Here is a 23,852-nt window from a genome sequence, read left to right as displayed (position 1 = left end):
TTACCCAAGCAAGCAGTAGCACTTGTACTTTTATTTTTTGTATGGTCTGGGCATGCTTTGAGAATTTGGGTACATTTCTCTCCATCTCCAGTGAATTTTCCTGATTCCCAACAGACTTAAATCTACTACATAGCACATGTTTGCTAAGGAAGTGAGTATCACATGAAATATTACATGGGGGAAGACTATTGGAGGGATGTGATAATTTGAGCCCCAGTCCTAAGAGTTTCATTGTTAAAATCTGGGAAATCGCTTAATCTTGCTCTGTCTCTTGACAGTTGAAGGAATTGCTATCAAAAGGCTATGGAAACTATAATCCCTGCCCCATCTGAAGCCAGCTGCGTATAAGTGACAAGTTTGGCCATTTAAACAATATATTTTCTTCCAGACCATCAACCCTTCTCAAATTTGGGGTAGATTTTTGTGGGAATGAACAGAAACCACTAGCTTATTACCTATGAAGTCTTCTCTGTGTCCCTTAGGGAACAGATTCCAGGCCCTGGGGAGATGGCTCAATTACCAAAATGACTACTGTGAGCACAGGAGGATGGAGTTCAGGCCCCCAGAACCCATGTAAAGCCAGGTGTGATTTGTAACCTAGCAATAGCGATAGGGTAGGAGATAGGCAGCTCTCCCATCCCGTACAGCAGCTCTGTAGTCGCTTCCATTTTCCTTTGTATGGGGTCGCCGTCGTCGAGTGGTTCGAAATCATACCGCGTGTATAATGAAATCTTTTTAAAGAGTCTGATCAGACAGGACATAGTGTGACATTCTCTTAAAGTTGAAACGACGCGTTCAAGAATATATGCACACTTCAACAGTGTAGGGCTTTAAGAAAGATGTTTTCCATAGGTGATATCACTTAGTCCTAGCGAAGTGGAGAGAGAGAGAGGCCTGGGTTGAGGGGAAGAGTGAAGTGGGAACAGCCTGAAGTCACGATAGCTGGCGTAGAGAGAGCTCGGAGTAAGCCCGGCGTAGCAGGGGCTTTAAAACACACTCTATTGGATTTCGTAATTTTACTACCTCATACTTACCAGACCCCACACTTAGCCATTCTTACTTTATCTGACTCCAAAGATGCAATTTTAAAATGGAGCTCTCCAAAGCCTGGCCTAAGCCGAGTTTTTTCCTACCTCTTAAATTGAGATTCATTTCGCTGTTGCCCTAGAACACCAGACACTGGGGCAGCTACAAGGAAAAGAACTGTATTAGCTCCCAGTTCTGGAGGCTGGAAGTTCCAGGGGGCCACATCTGCTCAGTGTCTGCCGAAGGCATCATTCCGCTCTAAGCAGAAGGGCAAATGGCAGAATTGTAAAGAAGGAGCCAAGAAAGGAGTTCACATGCCTCACAATGGTTCACTCTAGAAAGAACCAATCCATTCCTGAGAAGTCATACAGTCTCTCCACAAAGACATTAACGTCCCTCAAAGACATCACCTTGTGGTGTTGTTGCGTTAGAGAATTGAAACCTAGAATCTTAGTGGGAGCATACCATATCAAAACTAGCACCACATGACACATGGGTTACTATTAAAATTAAGCAAAAGAGACCGTGTTATGCTTTATTGGTTTGTGGTCCCTCATTCTCTTTGGATCAGCCTCACGCGGGTGTCATTAAATATATCTGAAGAGAAGCTGGAAATTGTCTCATCTCACCTCGTCCCGCAGGTGAACAAACGGAAGTCTAGTTCCCAGTGACTCACTCCAAATCAAAGCAATTGAGAGTGGGAACAGAAGGGCACAAGTCCAGATTCTCAGCCTCTGCTGAGCCAACCAGTATCTGAGTTTCGTCAGTCACTCCCAACAGTGCTGACGCCTGCCGTATACGATGGCCACACGACTTTATAACCAGCGCTGTAATTCTTAAGAAAGAAAATCCGAGTTATGCATTTTTATGTATATGTGTGTGTATACATATATTCAAGAGACCAAAGGGTTAATCAGAAAAGAAATAATTTTCACATAAAGTGATCTGTCTTCCCTCTTTTTATTGTAAGCTCAGAGAGAATTGTAGCAATACAGCTTGAGCAATTTTCTTTTTTATGAATCTCGTGCTCAATTTATGAAAGCCATTTTGCAACCCATTTACATGCAGTAAACCTTTGCTTTAAGGTCCTGTCATTCCCCTTGATCATGATTATTTATGGTTCTCTCCGAAAGGCCCTTTCTGGTTCAGCTCCGGGCCGCAGTCCTGCCACAAGGCAGTTTTCTAAGCTGCCTTTTAAGCCTTGGCCATCAGCTAGGATGGGGGCGGTCTCGTTGCTTGCGATGAGGCTGAGGAATGTGCTTCAATGGGAACAACAGTATCTGGAGTTGGGAGTCTTGGACTCGAAACCAGCGGTGCCCCGTCACTAGGTCATCATAGCCCTTTCTGTTCCTTTCATGTTGCTCTGTGCACTCTCAGAAAGGAAACAACGGTTCCTACACAGGTGGGAAATAGAGCTCCGCCAGGGTCCTTCCGGTGTAGTTTATGGCATAAACTATACATTCTAGTTGTTTTAGGAACTAGGTGATGACGATATGCGCTACTATAAATCACTCAAAAAGGAAAAGTCTGTCTAAAATACTTGTATCATCCTCACACGAGAGTCAATGACAGCATGGCCCTTTACATGTGGTGAGCACTCAACAAAGTGTTGAGTCCTATTGGTGAATAAGTCAAACTTTGAGATGAAGGTCGTGGCACTGGGCCTGGTATAGAGCATAGGGCAAACAGCATCAGCCCAAGCCTCCCAGGGCTTGTACCGGAGGGCTGACCATTTGTGTCCAAGCTGACAATGATGTAGGATGTGGCTCTAGGTGAGAGAAGAAGGTGTGGTCCAGGAGGGTCTGGCGCCCTCATCAGGGGCTGATGATATAAAGGTGTTCTCTCCCTGATACCGAGTGAGTTGTTCTACCCCAACCTTGCTTGCTCATATGAACATGGTCCTGGCAGGACAGGGCATCCACCCAGCAAAGTTAAACATGGTCCTGGCAGGACAGGGCATCCATCCAGCAAAGTTAAATTGAAATTCATGTAAAGAAGGGGATCCTAAAGATGTAGGTACGATTATGAGACCCAACGGGATAAAGCAAAGTAGCCAGAAATAAGCTATGGGGAATCCCATTACTAGCCTGAGAGGTGAAGGGCGGGGTAGAGGGCAGGCAGGGGGAATGGAGCTGAAACAAGAGCTGACAGGAATCTTTGTCAACACATTAGTCTATGTAGTCTATAGTCTAACTCCTCCGTCAGCTATCAGGGGGAAAGTGTGCAGGAGTTCCCGAGAGTGTGTATGTGTGTGCTTCAGACCCTATGATGGGAAGCCTCCTTGAGGACCAACATAGGAGATCGCAGCCGTCTACAGCTGGGGTTTCTCACTCTCTGCATTGCCAGTAGCACACGGAACTGGATGGGCAGTAGCTCTGTCTGTGGTTTCCTTGACTCCTTGGCACTTACCACGCACAGCCTTCTCAAGGCACAGAACAGGAGAGAATGGACTATGCTCTCAACAACAAGAGGCGGGTCATCCGATTGGTTCTGCAGTGGGCTGCCATGTACGGGGACCTCCTCCAAGAAGACGATGTGGCCATGGCTTTCCTGGAGGTATGTGGGGGGGGGGGGTCATTCATTCCAAGAATATTCTCCCGTCTCATAACACAGGGTTATACAGCAAACTCTATAGAGATGCTGGGATTGCCAGCTCCCGGCTTTGTTAGCATGTTCGCTGCCAGAGAGGTACTTTGATAAAAAAAAAAAAAACAAACAAAAAACAAAACAACCATCATCTACTATACGGCTATTCTATTTCAGCGAGCGGTGGCATTGCAACGTGTTATCGTCTGCGCTCGTTCTCTTTGTATGTTTGAAAGGCATGTAATCACACAGTGTCCAGCATTTTGCAGGCTGACTTTCCTACTTAGCTCTGTAAAGATTTTTCCATGTCAGTATGGTCTTTGTAATAGAAAGTTCTGATGACCAGCCAGTAACTACCCACAAATGTATTTATCTGTGCCGTATTGTTCCGTTTTCTCCTCCCTGGAATAATTGTACAACAAATATTTTGTGCATGTAGATTTGTCATGTTCCTCCTCTTCTTAGGAGTAAGATCGCTCAGACAAACGGCAGGTGAGTCTGGCTGCTAAGAAGCAGGCTGATTTCAGGAGTAACTGTCAGGGCAGCCAGAGGGCAATTCTGAATGGGCATTGCTTCCTTGGTCAATGCTTCTTCTTGCTCAGCTGACTTTCTTTCCAGTGGTTCACTGCAGCATGGGCTTTGGGTTTTAACCCTAGCGTAAGTAGTGTCCCAGTATCCATTGGCAGAGACCTGTGCTGCTAATAGAACAAAGTTCTGAATATTACTGGTTTTTTTTTCTACACATATCTACCCAGGATAAAGTTTCTTAACTCAGCACACTAGGAGGTAAACGACAGTAACCAGTAGGAAAATACTCCCTATATTGTAATCAAAGTATTTAAATTTGATGAATTATGTATTTCTGGGATTCTCCATGTAGTATTCCCAGACTGCAGTTGGTGACAGGTAACTGACAGACCGGGACATGACTCTCCCAAGAGAAGGGGACACTTGTACTCACGCTCCCCCCGCACAACTCTCCAGGAACACTCCGGTACAGGGAGAAGGGGACACTTGTACTCACGCTCCCCCCGCACAACTCTCCAGGAACACTCCGGTACAGGGAGAAGGGGACACTTGTACTCACGCTCCCCCCGCACAGCTCTCCAGGAACACTCCGGTACAGGGAGAAGGGGACACTTGTACTCACGCTCCCCCCGCACAGCTCTCCAGGAATACTCCGGTACAGGGAGAAGGGGACACTTGTACTCACGCTCCCCCCGCACAGCTCTCCAGGAACACTCCGGTACAGGGAGAAGGGGACACTTGTATTCACGCTCCCCCCGCACAGCTCTCCAGGAATACTCCGGTACAGGGAGAAGACAGTGCGGTTCTGTTTCAAAATTTCCAGTCGGTTTACTCTAAAATTAATTTCCCAAAAGAACTGTGCCTCCTTTTGACTCGTGCCGTCCTTGCTGCAGCATCAGGGAAAGTGGGCTCTGAGGGGCGTTGTTCAAGGGGTTAGGATTTTGAAAATAAGAAATATGCTGACTTGGGGCCCCTCCCTGTAACTACCATGGTTGTGGTGGCTGGCCATGGAGACCGCTGCTCCTGAGAGACACAGGAATGGGTGCTGCTGTTGCTACTAGGTGGTCGGCACAGCTCTGAGGAGTCAGCCGGGATGGCGGCACAAGCCCACAGTGTGAGGACCGTGTCTGCATTTGTACCTTTAACAACCACACCCGTGGTATATTAGATAAACAGAAAATACTACAGTAATATCAAAAATAAATATTAAGTTGGACAGAGTTGGCATACGCTTTTAATCCCAGTTCTCGGGGAGGCAGAGGCAGGCGGATCTCAGTGAGTTTGAAACCAGCCTGGTCTACAGAGTGAGTTCCAGGACAGCCAGAGCTACACAGAGAAACCATGTGTTGAAAAAAGAAAAAGAATAAATATTAAAATTCCCTGGGGATAAAAGAACAAAAAAGAAAAAAGCTTTTAAAGTGTAGATTGTAAAGTGGTCTATTCCGAAACACCGCCGTTCGCACTCTTTCACATGGTGACACGTAAGTTCACTTGCGGTTTATTGTTTTAATTTTTGTTATGGTAAAATGTAAATAGCATAGAATTTATTCTTTTGACCAATTTAAAATATATAATTCATTGATTATATAATTCATTTCGTCACCATTATCTATTTCCAGGACCTTTTCTCATTAACAATTTCCAATGTCAATATTGACTTCCTCCTTCTTCTCTCCCGTCCTCCTCCCCCTTCTAACCTCTCCTGGCCATGAAGCTGGGGGTGCTAGCCACATTCACGGCCCAGGCTCTCTTGAGAGCAGTGCTCCGTTCCGTTCTCACTAAGATCCTGCGCCTTTGCCTATTACAGGAGTTCTATGTGTCTGTCTCAGATGACGCCCGGATGATGGCTGCCTTCAAGGAGCAGCTGCCGGAGCTGGAGAAGATCGTCAAACAAATGTAAGGAGGGGCTTTGCTCTGGGGTGCGCTTTCCCCAAGTGAGTGCCAGCCTCATGATTAGAAAATCTTCCAAAAAAGTCTTCGCCTGCAAAAGTGGCTGAGGCTGGTCTATCATTAGTCACAGTGTTCTGATTTGTGTCACGGGCCCCAGGCACAGGTGGTAGTGAGGCTGGACAAGCAGAGGGCTGGATGCCTTCTGTGCGAGCAGGCTATGGGCCCCTTAGCCCACCGAGCAATAAAATAGTCCATGGGCATTTGGGTATTTGAAGACATTTACCTAGGTGGGAAATTCACTCTCTGCTGCTAAAGCTGTTGATTGAAAGTATTTGCTGTCAGTGAACTGTTAGATTAAGAGAGTGAGTTAGGAGTTTGACTTTGAAAGCCAGGAGCCGGAGCATTTAACCTCGGGTCTGCTCAGAATCTGCCTGTGACGAGAGCTAATGGTTTTGCCACCTCCATGCATTTTTGGCCTCTTCCTGTGAGAATGGGATGTCTCCCATTGCTGCCCAGAGGGATTGTGTGACTTCATTGCTAATCACAAGATGAAAGTGATGTACAAATGAAGCTAAAAGAGCAGCAGCAATGGTACTCAACAGTGTGTTTTCTCTGTTTCTTGTAGCTCAGAAGATGCGAAAGCGCCACAGAAGAAGGTAAGGGGTCTCCAGAGCCCGGCTCTATCTGTAGCATTATGATCACCCAGAAGCCCCGGATTACAGTATATTGGAGTGATGTCTCCTCTGTACACACAAATCTACTTGCTTCACTCCGTGGTCCTAATTGCTCCTCAGGCGCGTCTTCTCGGAGTTGTTAGGGAATGTTAGTCACTCGCTCTGCCTTACGTCACTTGCGGTTATTATTTTTGCAGCACAAGGTCCTTTTGCAGCAGTTCAACACAGGTGACGAGAGGGCCCAGAAACGTCAGCCGATTCGTGGCTCTGATGAGGGTGAGCAATCTCTTGTGTGGAATTTTATAGTCAGGCTAACATCTGTCCCTGGATATCATCACCTTGAAATCACCACTACCACACACACACACACACACACACACACACACACACACACACAAAAAGCCCAGCTCTTGGCTCTTGGATGTGCCCCTCGGTCTCCTGATAAATTATGTTCTTGGAGTCTGGTACCCAGACAGAACTGAAATGCTTGCCCACACCTGACTGTCACTGCCTCTCCACAGTTGTCACCATCTCTTAAAAGAATGTGGGTTCTCTCAGGGCATGGTTGTCAAGATCATCACTTCTTTGAAGAACTGGTGGGAAGGCTGTGGAAACCTTATAGATTCCCAGAGCAAGGTGTAACACACACACACACACACACACACACACACTGGTCATTAGTAAGAGCAGGGCTTCCGAGCGGGGCGTCTGCTCAGGCCCTGACCACAGACGTCTAACTATTGCATTGCTTATGCTTTTCCCTAAATGCCTGTGACCACTTTCTCACATTGTCATCCACCTCTGAAGTCTTGTTTAAGGTGTACTGCATGGACCATACCTATACCACCATCCGGGTGCCCGTAGCTGCCTCGGTGAAGGAAGTCATCAGCGCGGTGGCTGACAAACTCGGCTCTGGGGAAGGGCTGATCATAGTCAAGATGAACTCCGGAGGAGGTAACAGCCTGGATTAGCATCTTGGGCTTTTGTGAAAGAAACCATCCTGTCCAATAAGAACCATGTTAGCTAACCATAAGTTAGCAAGGCCGTTCGTGGCTGACCCGGGAGGATGGCAGAGACATTGTGAGCTCCCTAGAATGACAGAAACGTTGTGGGAAGAGGTGAACTGATCAGATGTCTGACATTCCCTGCCTCAGAGCTTCCCACAGAAAAGAGGAAGAAGAGAAAGGATTTTGGGGAGGCAGCTATGTCTGTAACCTCTGGCATATGTGACAGCCTGGGGCTCCTTCCTTGGAAACCATAAAAGAACTCTCTGGGCCTAAGATCCTTAAGAAAGGTGCATGGAGCTTGACCAGCTAAGGCTCTGGTGTCTGCAAACCTGAAGCTTGGGTCAGTTGAGGGCTCACTCTTTTCAAGCGACTACAATTTCTTCATTATCTGTTAGAGCCAGCCAGCCCAGCTGCCCTCATAGCATGAGGAATACATCATTCCCCAACCTGGGACTAAAATCCCTTCCTTTGTCCCTGCTTATATCATACCTGAAATGTCATTTTGTGTCATCCTGAATGCCCTGGGAAGCTGCACGTAGCAATGACAGAAAAGGGTGAATTAGACACACTCTGTGTGCGTGAGTCACTTCTAGGCCGGGAGGGGTTAGGAAGTAAATGAGCACCTGCACCCCATGCCAGCAGGGTTGGACAGTGGTCACCCACAATGCATTGAGAGGGTGCGGGAAGGAGCCAGGGTATGAATTCCCCAGGGGAGGCCTCACAGCCATTTGAGGGGCCCTTTAGGAGTGGAGTGGAGCATTTCTGCCTCATATGAAGGTAGATGATTCCAATGATTCAGGGTTTAAAGTGGATAATGGATTCTCAATACCCTGCCTTCTGTTTTTGTCCCAGTTGGTCCAGGCCCAGGATGACCAAACACTCTTCCCATAGGTGTCCTGGTAAACTGGGTATTCGCTTAAATGATATTGTTGCTGTTGACGCCTGTTCCTTGATGTCCCATCTAAAATTTTAACTGCTCCCCTGCCACATACTGTCTAACCCCCTTCCCTGCTGTTCTCTATGGCCCTTATCCCATCTCACACACACACACACACACACACATTCGTTAACCCTCTGTGTTGACTGGAATTTTTAATTTATGCTTTATATCTCTCTATCATTTATAGTTTATCCTTCCATCATTTCTTTGTGTGTCCCCAGTGTCTGGTACATAGTAAGTACTAAATATGTTTCCTTCCAAATTGGAAACAAGTAAAAAAAAAAAACATATATTTTTGCAGCTAAAACCATGTGAGATCTCTGAAACATCCACCAAGGTTTTTAGCAATGCTCTTTCTCTCTCCAAAAGGCCAGGCATTGTTACCCTCAAGAAACCTAACTTGCTATCTAAACGGCTGTGCAGGTGTTATAAATAATCATGGCTGCAGAGTAGATCAGGAAAATGGATCCTTGGGTGTCCGCACTCCTGTCGTGTGGTCATTTCCGACGGCATCCCAAACACCGTGCGGCTATCTGAAGCGCTGTCTTTTTTTTTTATTCAGTGGATCCCCTCACCCCTGCGTTTTATGCAAGCGCGTTGCGTGTTCCGGTAATTCACCGAGCTGGCAATTTGTTGGTGTGATTAGGGCAGTGCAGCGAATCTCAGATGGATTTAATAGGCAATCTCATGCTTTTTATGTTCACAGAAAAGGTGGTGCTCAAACCTAATGATGTTTCAGTATTTACGACGCTCACCATTAATGGACGCCTGTTTGCCTGCCCGCGAGAGCAATTCGACTCACTGGTAGGTGTGAATGGCCTCTGCCTTGGAGCAGTGTGTGCAATCAGAAAACCTTGTCTGCAGCTTAATCTCACAGCCACACTGAGGCTGAAAAATCGCGACTGCGGTGTGGCTTGTTCTACACTGTGGTCTGCCGGGAAAGCCTCAGGTGCTCACTAGAGATGCTCCGAGCTGCAGATGATCTGTGGGAATTAGCCAAGCCGCACCGCCACGGAGACAGTTTAGTATTCGGAACCTTGGGGGTGATTCATTTCATTGAAACGTCTTTAAATTCAGTATTAGCGTTCGAAATCGGGATGCTCAGATCAGGAGGGCAGTGATTGCTTATAAGGGAAGTACCAGTCTTCGGAGACTTCCGAAAGAGGACGGGGGGCGGGGCCAGCAGCAGGTCTAGAAGGGCTGTCCCTCAGCACACTCTCAGAACCTGCATAGGGATACTAGAGGTCAGAGCACTTGTCCCCAGCCACCCAGAACTTCTGTGAAGAAAGGACACATTCATTTCTGCTTATCCTATAGAAATTAAGTGTGGAATTGACCAGCTATTAAAGGATATTAGAAGCCGCAGGACCAGTTTTAGCTTCACAAAGTGAGTTTCCTGTGTCTGGACCATGGGACCCATGGGCTTCCCTTGATATATATATATATATATATATATATATATATATATATATATATATATCAGTATGTAAGTAAGTGAGAGGTGAACCACATGAAAATTTGAAGAATGTTCCATTTCCTTAGCAGGTAGATCTTGCTGGAACTTCAGGAGGGAGTCGGGCTGGAGGGTGGACTCAGAGTCCTTGGTGGCCTTTGAGGCCCCATGGAGCTCGTTTTTCCTGCTCGGGAGACTGGTTTCTGCTTCAGGGAAGGCCACAGGTCTTTGCTCACTCATTTTTCTAGATGTGGGCTTGCCATGTTGCCCATGCTGAACCCTGGGGTTTTTGTTTTGTTTTGCTTTTTGGTTTTTTTATTTTTATTTTTTGGAGGGGGTGTTGCTTGTTTTGCAAGACAGGGTTTTTTCTGTACAGCTCTAGCTATCCTAGAACTCGATCTGTAGACCAGGCTGGCCTCAAACTTAGAGATCCACCTGCCTCTGCCTCCCGAGTGCCGGGATTAAAAGGATACACCTCTGCTAGGTTTTAATCCTCATTCCTTAGTCTCCCGTGTTGTGGGATTATGGGTGTGTGCAGCCAGACCCAGTGGGACAGCTCCTTTGACCATCTTGCATTCACTTAGGGAAGAACAAATGTGACATGGTGCTTTTGATTCCCTAACCAAGCCCTAGCCCTAGCTACCAGCCCAGGAATCTCAGCATGGAGTCACACTCCTGTCTGTGTATCCCTGAGCTCCTCGGTCACCTGCCTTCATTCCTCTCTGAATAAACATCTCTCAACAGGGAGCAATTAAGAAATGAAATGAATAGCCCAGGAAACCGCATCAAGACAGAAGGGGAAAAGTGTTCCCACAAAGTGTTCCACTGGTCATGGCCATGAACCATTTATCCTTCCTCTCCCCGCACATATCATGCATAGACATATAATTTTTAAAAATTGCTACCCTCCCCTGGAGACTCACGCCTCGAACAGCCAGTGTTGCTGATGTTCCGTCGAGGGTGCTGGGTGATGTGTTTGCCACACAGTGTGCTGGGGCCTCTCTTGCCAGCTGGTTCTTGGCCGCTGTGTTGAGCCAGGGGGGTAGATAGATAGGCATGTGGAATGTCTCCAGCTCCCTGGGGGCAGACACTAACGTTTTAAGCTTCTGTTTATTGAACACAGTCCTTCGGCCTTCCAAGTTCTGGTCTCTTGCTTATCTTCCATTTTAAGGCCTGACTGGTTGGAAGGAATTTGCTTGGCAACGAGGACCCTGGACAGGAAGCTCTCAGCTGGGGGGTGCCATGTCTCTGTGCTCACAGAGGTCGGACCTTACCTGAAGCCCTCCCTCTCAGACTTGCTGAAGCATTCCTGTGAGGATCGCCCTTCTAGAAAGAGTCGTCCAGAGGGCGACTGCAGGGCCGAATGTCGACAGAACCCTCAGATCTATCAGCACACACTTTAGTGTCTGCTAAGCACTCAGTGCTGTGCCTGCTTCTGTGGCCAACAGGACAAGTGCCCCGGAGCATTGTCCTTATGACAATGACAGTCAAATCAGGATGCGAGTAACCCAAACAGTCCGGGAGAAAATGAATTTTAGTGTTAAACTGTGTTGTCTACACCCAGTAGAGTGCCAGCGTTGATCCGACTGGAGCAGGGCCTGGATTCAGGAGATTTACTCTCTTGAAGTTTTATTTGAGTATAAATGTTAGTACAAAACCAATTACAACAGAGCTTCAGTGTACTGTAATTTGGCTCGCCTTGTATCCACTCACTGGGTTCCTTAGACTTTTATTTAGTATCTGCCACATCGTTCCGTGTTCTGTGGACGTTCCTGGCTGTGGGAAAGTCTCAAAGACAAACCTTTCATAGTCCATGTTCCTCACCGAGCTTGTGATGACCGGTGTGTCATCAGAGAGAGCCCACTATGGCAAATTCCACCACAGGAAGATGGAGAGTCTACAGGGCTTTCTTTTACACCCTGGAGTGATATCCAGACACCAGCACAGCATCCACCAAAAGAGCTCCCCGTCTTTCTTAGTATTGAAATCTCCACAGGAGTTGTCGAGTAAATTAGTCCTGTTTATCAGATACCATAAAACCTCCAGGAAACTGCTAGTGGGTAGATGGAGTCACCGCGCCTTGAGACAGAGTTGGTGAATGGGGGGGGGGTGGGTGGAGCAGAAGGGTTGTGCTCACAGCAGCCGCTATAGGAGGGCAGGAAGATCACAGAGAACAAGTCCGACCTAAATCATGGTCCTAAGACCTTCTACTAAATTCCTGCCCTGGCTGAAACCATTCCCACCTGGTCCCATAAGCTACTTGCCCATCGGCGTCAGGTCTATTTGGAATCATTGCTTTCTGCCTTGTCCTCCGCACTCTGCAGAGTGACTCCATGCCCAGCTCTTAGCCTGAATGGTGCACTAACCACACTTTCTTTCCTGTGCGTGTGTAGCCTTGAAGCCGCTCTGGAAAGGAGACCTAATTTGAGAGAGGGGCCCTCCCTGTGCCAAGGACTGGGCTTACATGCTGCACTTAAATCGCTCACATTTAATCCTCTTAACAAACCTTGGTATTAATACCCTAAGTTGCCAACTTAGGTAGTATAACCCTGATTTCCCGGAGCTGGAGACAGTCAAAAGATTAGGGGACGATTAGAGCATGTGTCGCTATCGTGCGGTTTGTGCTCAGTCCGCTGTTTTCCGAGGCCGGCGCTAACATGGTCTATTATCTTGCCTGTGACAAAACCCCGTCTCCTAAGCTGCTGCTCAGAGGCTCTTTAAAAGCTGTTATTTGGTCCCTCTGTGCAATCTGTTCCTGCAAATCAAGTCTCCTGGCAGCTTCCCCACTTCCAAGCCGCCCTTGCTATCAGCCTAACGTGGACCGTCCTGAGCAAGGCTTCTCTCATTCACCTGCCCCCTGGCTCTTGTAATCCTCCATCACACAGTGACCCCGAGTATGCAGCATCTTTCCATTCAGGTGCCTCCGCCTGCCTGTCTGGGTACCTAGTATTCTAGTATGTCGACACTCTGTCTCCAGATGTGCAACAGCAGTCCAGCAAGTGACTGTATCCACAAGTAGCATTGCACCCATTGGTGGAGGGTGACTACTATATGGTAAGCTTGACTGCTCATCTCGTAGACTGAACTTTGCAATGCAGGTATCACCTACACCTTGACCATGTCATTTCTTTGGTGTCTAGAAAGCAGGGGCATTTGTAGAGCACAGTGGTAACGGAGATGCGGATGAAACCTGTATAATATTAGTGCTTCTAACATGAGCCCCTTTCCTGGGGCTGGAGCACACAGCCTTGAACATGCAAAGAAAGTACACAACCAGAGTTGTATCCCTAGCACCGGGACGTGAATATTTAATATCCAAATATAGTTAGCATCATATTGGCAGACATTCTTTTCATCACTATATGCTCTCTGGCTTACAGATAAGCATTAAGGTTTTATACGCTCCAGTCACACATTTTACAAGGTAAAGACACTTTATAGTACATTTCTCCAAATACAGAGGGAGATAAGTGAACCAAATGAGAACTTCTGACCAAGAGTCTTGGCCAAAGCCGCAGAGTTTGGGCTTGGCCCAAACACGTGACTAATGTTCGGGCACTCTCAGCTCAAGGAACTGGAAATCCTGCATAGTCTCAGTTCACACACTTGCCACCACTTCACCTTTCCAGATGGTGTGCGCAGACATGGCTGTGGCAACTTGACTGCCATCAGCACCAGCGGTTAAGTGGTACTGCAGGTAGACATGCAAGCTCCCATGCCAGTACTTGGCTTTATAATAGTTTCCATGAGAACATAAGCGGAAGGTCTCCAAGATCATCTTCCATCTTTACCACAGAAAAGGAAGTTTCCAGGAACCTCCAAGCCCCAGGCAAAGGAGACCTGAAGTGTTTAGCTAGTTATTCGTTAGCAACAAAAACTCAGGAGTCAGATATCGGGGTAAGAACCTGAAAGTGACCAGTGGCCTCTATTTGGGGGGGGGGATGGGGGAGTCGTCCAGACAGGGTTTTTCTGTAGCTTTGAAGCCTATCCTGGAAACTAGCTCTTGTAGACTAAGCTGGCCTCAAACTCACAGACATCTGTCTGCCTCTGCCTCCCGAATGCTGGGACTAAAGGCGTACGCTACCATAGCCCGGCTAACCAGTGACCTCTCATCCCTTTCGTTCCTCCATCCAAAAGGTTGAAACCCTCTCTAAGACCCACCCTACTACTTCCTGTCTCTTTATCTGCCCGCAGTCCTCCAAAACCTCTATGGTTATTGGTCAGCTCATAGCTAGCTCCACTCTGACTCAAAACAAACTTTGTCAGACTGCAATCTAAACATCCTACAACAGAGAACCTTCCTGGGTCATCCTTTGCCAAATCTCATTTGCCATGGTTTGCAGTTGATGATGATGGTGGTGGTGATGGTGATGATGGTGATGACAAAGATGGCCTTGAAGCAAGCACAGCAAACGACAAAGGCATTTTTTAACCTCAAAACCAACATTTCAAAATATGCCTGACCGTGTTCCCCAAACCCTTTCCCCTCAAAAACTCCTGAAGGTGTTTGACACTCGGCACTTAACCCTTTTGTGATTCTGATCCAGTTTCCCACAATTATTCCCAGACTCCCTTGCCAGAACAAGAAGGCCCCACCACTGGGACAGTGGGAACTTTTGAGCTGATGAGCTCGAAGGACTTGGCGTACCAGATGACCACGTATGATTGGGAACTCTTCAACTGCGTGCACGAGGTGAGGTCATGCCAGGAGCATCCAGGGGTTCGGGGTTCCGGGAGACTCTGGATGGGGTCTGCTTGCTCCACTCAACTTGCATTTCTGGGCTCTGCCATCTGGAAGCCACATGAGGGCTTTTGTGAATGCCGAGCTTATAAAAATCCTCAAATATTAAAGAAAAAAATCTCTGTGATGGTATGCTATGTCTTCCAGAGTATATTAAGCCAATAACACCTAGTTTATATTTATATATTCCACGAGCCTCATGAAGGCCCTTCAAATCTATATGACAAGTCACATCCGGGTTAGTGATTGAATTCACATCTGCTGCTCCATAGAACGCTTTCTTGACAAATAGAGGAGCCGGGCTGGCGTTTTGATTTAAAAGCCAACAAATAAGTGAAATTGTTTTCCTTTCTGTTCTAGCTGGAGCTAATCTACCACACATTTGGAAGGCATAATTTTAAAAAGACCACAGCAAACTTGGATTTGTTCCTGAGGAGATTTAATGAAATTCAGTTTTGGGTTGTCACTGAGATCTGCCTTTGTTCCCAGCTCAGCAAGCGTGTTCAGCTTTTGAAGAAGTTTATCAAGATAGCAGCTCAGTAAGTAGCTTTAACTTTGGAGGGAAAATAATAGTCTTTGAGCTGTGCTCTCACGGAATACAGCTTAAAATGAAAAGCAGGGTGGAGGAGCTACCGGCAGCTGATTCTTGTAAGAGAAGACCGTCTTCTGGCTTTCTAACGGTTAGCATCAATACGTAAATTCACATCTTGTAATACGGGTGCTGGAGTCAAAGGGGGGCTCAGTTTTGCTCTGAGCGCCTCAGATTTTTAAACCTCCTTGTGTTTGAAGAGGGCTCTAAGTAAACAAACGTTCCTCTGCAGGAATTTCTGTTGCAAGGCTCTTGAAGCCCTGTCCCATATAACACGTTCTCACCAGTAGAGGGCAGTAGAACACACTGGAACAACAGTTTATCCAACTCGGCCAGAATAAAAATCAGTAAAATGCATAAAGGCCAGCTAACCTGGTACTAGGCCATCATCTCCATACACATCAGAGAAAGCAAACATCTTATAAATATTCTCTTTTAATGCCCTTCTTGGGAAACCGTTTATTTACTGCGGGGGCCAGCTAGGTTTCTCCCTGACATGAATTTAATCTTCTCTGGCTATTTAGATACGCCTGACGACCTCCTGTTTACTTCCATGTTTTTGGTATCACCACAGTACTAAAAATAAAAAAGCTAAATGTGGCCCGTGGCTGTGAGACTTCTTCCCCTTCTAGACGCAGAGCGCAAGCTTGGGAAGGTTGGGAGAACAAGTGGCCCCAGCCAGGCAATTTGCTTGAGCCAAACAGTTCCTATCCCACAGGGCGGCTGATTTCCAGAGCTAAACAAAGAAGGAGAAGCTACTTGGTGCTTTATAGGTGCTGGCTTGCCAAATGCCTGGAGTTGTTTTGCCAAAAATGTTGAGGGCACAATAGAATACCAGGTCCTCTGAATGCACACGCTGCTTGCTCTTTCTCTGGAAAAGCTGGCTGTCTGAGGAAAGGGTTAGCCGAGTGTGGCCACTTTGCCGAGCAGCATGAACGGCCTCTGTGCAGTGGGCGAATGCCTTCATGTGTTTGGAATGAGTGGATTATGGAAACTGTGACTGGGTGGTGCTTTCCCATCCCCGAGAGCGTGTTCTCTCTTCACCTCAGCCTGCTGGTGCCAAGGGCCCCGCCGAGGGAAGAGGAGGCCACACAAATGAGCCTTTCAAAATACTCAGGAATATATATATGTTTTTTTCATGTTTCTGCCTTTGTAATTTATCCTTCTGACTCCTGTTAATTATTTAGATGGACTTGGCCTTCCCTGTACGTCAACCGGTTATTTAAGCATCATTTCAGCCTCTTTCTAAGGCGACTGTCCCTTAGTGAACCCATTTACTCAGCCTGGCTGTTAAAGATTGCAGGCTTTCGGAACCCAGAGTCTACAAGAGCGAAACAGAAAGGCAATAGGGTCTCTTTGGCCTGCGGTCTGTAGAGAGCTACGGCATTTACTTTAAGCTCTCAGCCCTGTTAGGAGCTTAGGAAAGATGAGGAACAGGCCTGGGGTAAATGTTTTTTATCCTTGCCTCACATGAGAAGAAATGAGACACACAGTCCTCTCCTGACCTGCCTTGAATGGTAAGCGAAATAGGTAACAGAGCAGGTCTGGGCTCTGAGTCATTCTCCCACAGCCACTTAGACAAATAATCCATGGAATAGCATTAGCCCTTCACCTGGGAGCTGCTATCCCAGCACTAGCATGGCTTAGCTTGTTTCTCACGAGCCATCTGACCACCACAGCTCCTCCAGCGAGCATTTTCTCATCTCCACAGACACAGAGAAGGGCTCATTGCTGGTTTTTGAGTTGAGCAGCCAAAGCAACCATTTAGTGAGCCTTCTACAAAAATGTTTATTCAAACATTTATTTATGATGCTGTTCAACTTAGATAGCCATATTGATTTGTGTTTATTATGAAATGAATGTGTTCCCTTTTTAGGGGCCTGATATGAAGAACTTAGGGTGTGGTTATTGTTGTTTGCCACCAGGTAGAGCAAGTACCTGGGATAATATCACCATTTTAATAAGAATTAAATTTCTATAATATATTTATTATTAAATTTGTAATTTAATAAGAAGTTAATTTCAAGGCTTGGTCCATGTGCTTCATTCCAAAATATAAATAAATTCTCATAATGGCATAAGCATAGAATCAAAATTATCAGCCTCCCTAACGTCAGCTAAATAGAAAGTAAGGTTATTTTTGTTATTGATGCTATAAATTATCTCCCAACTTCAAATTCCTGGAGAACAAGTGCCCAAGCCACCGGGACCATGCCTTGGAAACTGATACTTTTCAACAATTTAGTGTCATTAACGTAGCGTGCAGGAGGCAGGGTGGCCGCAGCCTTGTGACATCCTTCACTTCTTTCTACCTGCCAGGTCCGAGCTCCCACCTCCAGGTCTCAAATTCTCCAACATTTGCCTTCCCTTTCCCAATCCCATGGGATGTCTCTCCCCTCCCCACTCCCAGATTCACTACGGCTTTCAGCAGATTTCGGATTATAATAACAACCTTCTGGGGATGTAAATTTAAATATTCAAGACTCAAACCTCAATGGCCCAAACCATCCACTTTCTAAAGCTATAGGGGGGTGTCAAACAGCAGAGCCTAGCTACCCAAGCAGAACTCCTACAGGGTGCTGAGTCTCTCATTGCCGGTTATATAAACGAGTCCTGATGAATATTAATGACTATCAGAAAATGTAACTCTAACTTTTTTTAAAAAAAAATCTCACTCAAAAGTGGCATTCTACTTAAACACGCACCTCTTGTGTTCCAGCTGCAAGGAGTACAAAAACCTAAATTCCTTTTTTGCCATCGTCATGGGACTCAGCAACGTCGCCGTGAGCCGCTTGGCACTAACGTGGGAGGTAAGCCGTTGCTGGGATCCAGCTGTGACTTTTGCCACAGGAATAAAAACAGAGGCTCTCCGGTGAGCTCTTCTATAGAAATAGCTTTTGCGCTCGTGGAACAATGGAAAAGGTGGGACCCTCGGAGGGAGATGACCTGTCTCCTCTTTCTACTTACCGCAGCGTGAAAGTTTAAAAAGATACTGGCCAGGTGGGGGCAGGAAGGGGAGGGGCGGGAAACCTTAGCGGTTCCAGCTCTACAATGTAAATAGTCATAAATGCAGGTCTTAGGCATAACACGAAGGAGCAGCTTAGATCTGATGGCGGCAAAAGTCGCTTTGCACACAGGTTCAATTGTCTCCAAACTGTCTGCTTATTGCTTTTGCACGGGGCCTTCCCTATGATTGAAAGGGGGCAGAAGATCCATTTTTATCCAAGTAGTCATTTTGCTTCTGAAAAAAAAAATGCCAGCTGTTGGGAACAGCAAAGGACCCAGTATCTCATAACCACCTGGCGACTCCTCCCTCCAGAGAGGAGCAACAGTTGGCACGGACTGTCTTTGGAGCTAAAGTTATACAGGTGTGTTACAAACTTCTGCAGCAAACAGGGCGAGTGATTCATTGACAGTTCAAAAACACGCTCAGCTGTCCTTAGCTCAGCACTCGGGAAGTGCTTATCCCTCTCCGTGTGACATAGTTGAAGAAACACTAAACTCTAAGAACATACTCACTAAAATAGAGTTCTGATAAACATACACAGGCATGTGTAAGAGGGAGGAACCGCAGCGGAAGAGGGCAAAGAGTGTCTGAGAGACCCTCTCTGCCACGGTGTTTAATAGCCACCGCTTGCGTCCCCGTTCCCCTTGGCGTTCTTTTCCCACCCATTTCCCCCTTGAAGCTCCTTTCTTCCCCCGGCTTCCCTAAATATTTCCATTGTTTTCTATGGCAAGTCCTCACACGTCCTTCTGTCTTGAGTTTCCCTTCAAATTCCAGGCAGCATGCAGCTTGCAACGGTTCATCCCCTGAATATAGGCATGAGGGCATTGGTGAGGCCTGCGAGCCATGCGAGGCCGTATCGGCTTCCAGCAAGCCGAAGAGCAGCGTGGGCGTGCCAATAATAAGCGAGCAGGGAAGCCGTTGTGCAGCTCCCGTCTTGCTGCCCATGCTTCCTGGGATCTCAAGAAACCCAGGGTTCCCCTCAGAGAGTTGGCCCTCTGCAGTAGGTCTCTGGCTTCTGATCCCACGCACAGAGTCCAAAAGGGTGGGTCAGAAGAAAGGAAAGTTCTAGAGGTTTTCGAGGAGGGCCCATGGAGGCCAGCTGTAGGTTCCACGTAACAGCAACCAGATAGCGAGACAGCACAATCTGGACCCTTCCGGCTGCCTCGGAAGCCCCAAGAGAGGATCCAGCCAGCTGATTGGCCAGTCCTTTACTTTCCCCAGTATAAGAGTGCCACGGGTATGAACTTCTATTTCGGTCGTTGCCTGTCTCGGACAGAAAAAGTCAGCCTTTTCGTGATTGATAAACCTTCATTTGTTTTTTGAGTTGAAGTGTGATTATGTGATTCTGTAAGGAGAACTTCCGCTCGTGAGCATCTTGATTTGGATTATTTCTCTGTTTGATGAAAACCTCGCAAGGGCTTCTCACACAGCTCCCGTGAGCCCCAGAGTGATGTCACAGGCAGTGTAAGGAACGGTGGTGCACGATCTCAGGGGACTGTAGAACAGTTAGGGTGCAAAGGAGCAAGTGAAAACGCTTGTGGTAAGAAGGGCTCAAAGCGGGAGAGCAACCTATAACTGAGGGGAAGCCACCGAGAGTGCGGGCCTTGGCCTAGTGAGACATTGGCACCCTGTAGTGGAGGGCTCCCTATGTTGTAGGGTACTGAGCTTCCTTCTCTGACCACACCCATTCTACTTCAGTAGCACCCCCACCTCGCAATCATGACAGCAGAAATGCCTGCTGACTTTCCTAGCCATCCCTGGATTGGCTAATGGCCCCAATGAGGCACATCTTTGGAAACTGTGTGGCTAGAGAACAATCTTAAGAGCCCCCAAACGATTTATTACTATGTTGGGTATTGCCTTTGTCTGAGAATCTGGCTGAGTTAAGAGGGCTAAATGACAGAGGTGTGATCCAAAGCAGACTGTTTCCATGAACATTGATTAAAAAATAGTTCTAGCACACACAAGTCTGTTCAATGTGTAGTCCTGGGTATGTAGCCCTAGTTGGCCTTGAACACACGACGGAGACCAGGCTGGCCTGGAACGCGCAGGGATCCCCTTGATTCTGCTCCCAGAGTGCTTGGGTTAAAGGTGTGTGTTGCCATGTCCAGCTCCAGGAAGGTTTAGTTTTTAAAATGGACCATATTTACTATCCAGCGTGGTGATGCTCCACGTGACATCCTCAGACCCCTAATGCCCGTCACAGCTTTCAGCCTGGCGTTCATCTTCTGCGAGATAATACAAGGTTCCTCCCATCCTTGAAAATGGGTTCTAGAGGATGTGGAGGATGCGCAAGGCACTGGCTTCCAGAAACAACAGAAGTTCTATGGGTGATTAGATGGGGATCTGACAGCCTGAGCCACACCCCCAGGGAAGAGTTCTCTGAGGACTGCAGAGGCCAGTGGGTGGAGCATCTGGAGAAGGGGGGCCACAGGGAGCAGAGCAGGGCTTCTGGGAGTCCCCAGGTCCCACACACCCACTCTCACGCTGGGGAAACATTTTGGGACCGTTTGGAGTCCTGGCCTCCAGCTGCTCTTCCCTGCTAGAGATCTTTCCTTTCCTTCTGATTTGAGTTACTGAAAGCTGTGTCAAAGTTGTTTACCAGCTCTGCTTCACGAGCACAGGTTGCCTTGGCCTTGAGGATCAGAGGATAAGGTTTTCACCTGTTGGCACACCTGACTGTTGGGTATATGAGCCTCCTTGGTGCTATTGAATAGAGGGCTTCTTACCAGTGACTAGAGGTCTGTGTCTCTGTCTGTCTGTCTCTGTGTGAGTCTTTGTTTCCAGCCCCTTGCCCAAAGCTCGCAAACTGTATAGTAGCGCATAGAGCGCAGACAGGCGTTGTGCGCTGCAGAAACACATTGCTCTGCTTCATCTGGGTTTTTCGGTAGAAAGTTCAGCTTTACCAAAGCAACTGGGAGCAAATTGGGAAGCAGTGGATTGAAAAGGGATCCAGTCCTGATCTCCTGGCCTCTCTTGACAGGCGCTCTGAGTGGTGCTGCCAAGCACCAATGTGTAGACGGGAGAAGCCAGCATCCTGGTAGCCTCCCGCCTTTTCCAATAGAGCCAGGCAGAGAAACTATGCCAGAGGGCTTGGTTGGAAGGGCAGCTCGGAGCACAGAAGGGAAGGGAAAAGCAAGCAGGGACTATGAACCGGAGGAACCAGGGACGGCCAGCCGTGGCTTAGGGATAGGCAGGCTATAAGACTAACTCCTTCCGTAGGTAACACACAGGCTTCAACTTTTCGAAGGAAAGTGAGCATCTCTGTACCTCAGCACTGTTGGGAACCAAGGATAAACCAGTTTATAAAAACAAAAAGAAACACCATAAGAAGGCCCTTTTTTCGTATCTTCATAACAAAGGAGAAGGGCTGCATCTTTCCTAAGGCTCTGAATCCTAACATTCTCCAGGCTAAATGTCTAATTGGGGAAATCAAAGACTTAACAGAAACAAGACTTTGGAGGGTCCAGGCCACTTAAGTCTCAGGAATGCAGGCAATCCTGATTATGAACCATCCAGTCAAGAATATATTATAAAAGCAGTAAGGCCAACGCATTCATAGCTTCGTGGAGTTCAACAACAGTAAGACCTTTCAAAGGCAAGTTCCGAAAAAAAAATTAAAAAAATAAAAAATAAAACAAACAAACAAAAAAAAAAAAAACAAAGGCAAGTTCCGTATATGCCAAAGATGATTCCCAGGCGACGGGGGTGCATGATAGTTCATCCCGGCTCAGAGGCGGTTGACTGAGGGCCAGAAGAAATGCATCTCCCTTAGAAACGGTAGCGCACACAATCCATATCTAGATCTAGTCTCTGACAGATGTGTGTGTCATTTTCATTTGATGAACAGAAACTGCCAAGCAAGTTTAAGAAGTTCTACGCGGAGTTCGAGAGTTTAATGGTAAGTGACAGTAGCTTTCCCATTCCCTCCGCCGTCCACGTTAATCCAATTTCCCATTAGCTCGAGTTCTCGTGGCAGAAATTTTATCTGTCCTTGTATGACTTTAAGAAGTTTATGATCCCTTTTAGTGCTGCTAAAACAAGCATGCCTGACTAATGAACGGCCCCCTCAGGAACTAACTTAAAGAGGACTTATGTCCCACATAAGGTCAATTTGCGTAACTTAGAAAAGCAGTGTAATAGGGTTCCTACCTAACACAGCTCAGGTTGCCCAGGGGTTGGAAGCTACATCTCTTGGCTTGCCAAAATTATGTCTCCCCGTTGTCTGGGAGGTGTAACCAGACAGGAACGGGATGAATGGGTCTTGCTGGGAGGCAGGGGATGGTTCAGAGGGCGAGTTAGAACTGGCTTTGCAAGGTAGGGGATGGGGTGGGGAGCCAACCTTCAGGGAGGAGGTGGGGCTTCAGGGAGTGGGGAATCTGTGGAAGTTTGTCCTACGGGTTCATTTTACATTCAAAAGGATGCCTCTCCTTGGCTCCTGTAGGCTCCTTAGTGAAAACAAACATGCAATGCTGTCTCATCCATCCGTGAAGTTGTTTTAAAACCAATCAAACCTGTTTAAATCTGCCTTTCTTCCATAGTTACATCTCACCCCAAATACCCGCTTGTGGGATGCTGAGGCTATGTGTCCTAGGAGGCTAGAAAAGGGGGTGTGGTTTCTGTCACTCACCACTGACCAGTAACACTTTGTTTCTCCCAAGGATCCTTCCAGAAACCACAGGGCCTACAGGTTGACAGCGGCGAAACTGGATCCTCCCATCATCCCTTTCATGCCCTTGCTCATTAAAGGTAATCTCAAGACACACCCAGGCCAGGCTGGAGGGAGCACTGGAGGGGTGAGGATGAAGGACAGACACCCTCTGGGAGGGTTGTCTGGCAGAAAGACACTGCCTGTCTTGATTCCCATTCCTGGGTCTAAGCGTCCTGAAAGGGTTGGGAGGTGGGAAGGCGGTGGTAGGAAACGCCTGTGATTTCTGAAGCCTTGTGAGTGAAAAAACGGTTTATGTTAGAGATTTTACTAACCTCAGGTAAAAGTGATTTGGAAAGTTAAACACCTAACATAAAAGAAACTATTATCAGCTTTTTCAACGGCAGTGTTATGCAAATCCGCCCGCATATGCTAATGGTGCTATTGTGCTTTCTTAGTGTGACATATTTCGGTTAGTGACTAGAATGTGGCTTTTATTTCTTTACAGATATGACATTTACTCATGAGGGGAACAAGACTTTCATTGACAATCTAGTAAACTTTGAAAAAATGGTAGGTGCCGTATTATAACCTTAACCACAATTTTTTTTCAAATAAAATTTGCATTTGTACTAATCAGGCAAATAACGTCTGTGTGTGCTGCCATGTTACAAAGGTAGTTATACAGAAAGGAGTTTTGAAACATTTGGTTCCGATTGGCTCCCCCTTCTGCTGTCAGTACTCTTTTGTGGAGCTGAATGGT

General features: G+C 47.0%; 1 protein-coding gene across 6 annotated transcripts in view; it reads left to right on the top strand.

Moving 5' to 3' along the window:
- Rapgef4 (Rap guanine nucleotide exchange factor 4) overlaps window positions 1-23,852 on the top strand; it is a 257,925-nt gene that overhangs the window by 220,408 nt on the left and 13,665 nt on the right. For all 6 annotated transcript variants that reach the window (XM_075984894.1, XM_075984899.1, XM_075984900.1 and 3 more), the window contains 12 exons: window positions 3,432-3,582; window positions 5,948-6,036; window positions 6,656-6,686; window positions 6,902-6,980; window positions 7,512-7,658; window positions 9,358-9,455; window positions 14,672-14,797; window positions 15,206-15,384; window positions 18,154-18,244; window positions 22,292-22,342; window positions 23,103-23,190; window positions 23,598-23,662. In XM_075984894.1, the coding sequence (XP_075841009.1) occupies window positions 3,432-3,582; window positions 5,948-6,036; window positions 6,656-6,686; window positions 6,902-6,980; window positions 7,512-7,658; window positions 9,358-9,455; window positions 14,672-14,797; window positions 15,206-15,384; window positions 18,154-18,244; window positions 22,292-22,342; window positions 23,103-23,190; window positions 23,598-23,662 (1,195 nt within the window). The remainder of the gene's footprint in view (window positions 1-3,431; window positions 3,583-5,947; window positions 6,037-6,655; window positions 6,687-6,901; window positions 6,981-7,511; window positions 7,659-9,357; window positions 9,456-14,671; window positions 14,798-15,205; window positions 15,385-18,153; window positions 18,245-22,291; window positions 22,343-23,102; window positions 23,191-23,597; window positions 23,663-23,852) is intronic.

Source organism: Microtus pennsylvanicus, chromosome 9 (assembly GCF_037038515.1).
Source record: "Microtus pennsylvanicus isolate mMicPen1 chromosome 9, mMicPen1.hap1, whole genome shotgun sequence".
Classification (NCBI taxonomy): Eukaryota; Metazoa; Chordata; class Mammalia; order Rodentia; family Cricetidae; genus Microtus; species Microtus pennsylvanicus.
The sequence above is the reverse complement of the archived record's forward strand: the minus strand, read 5'-3'. Positions and strand labels throughout refer to the sequence as shown.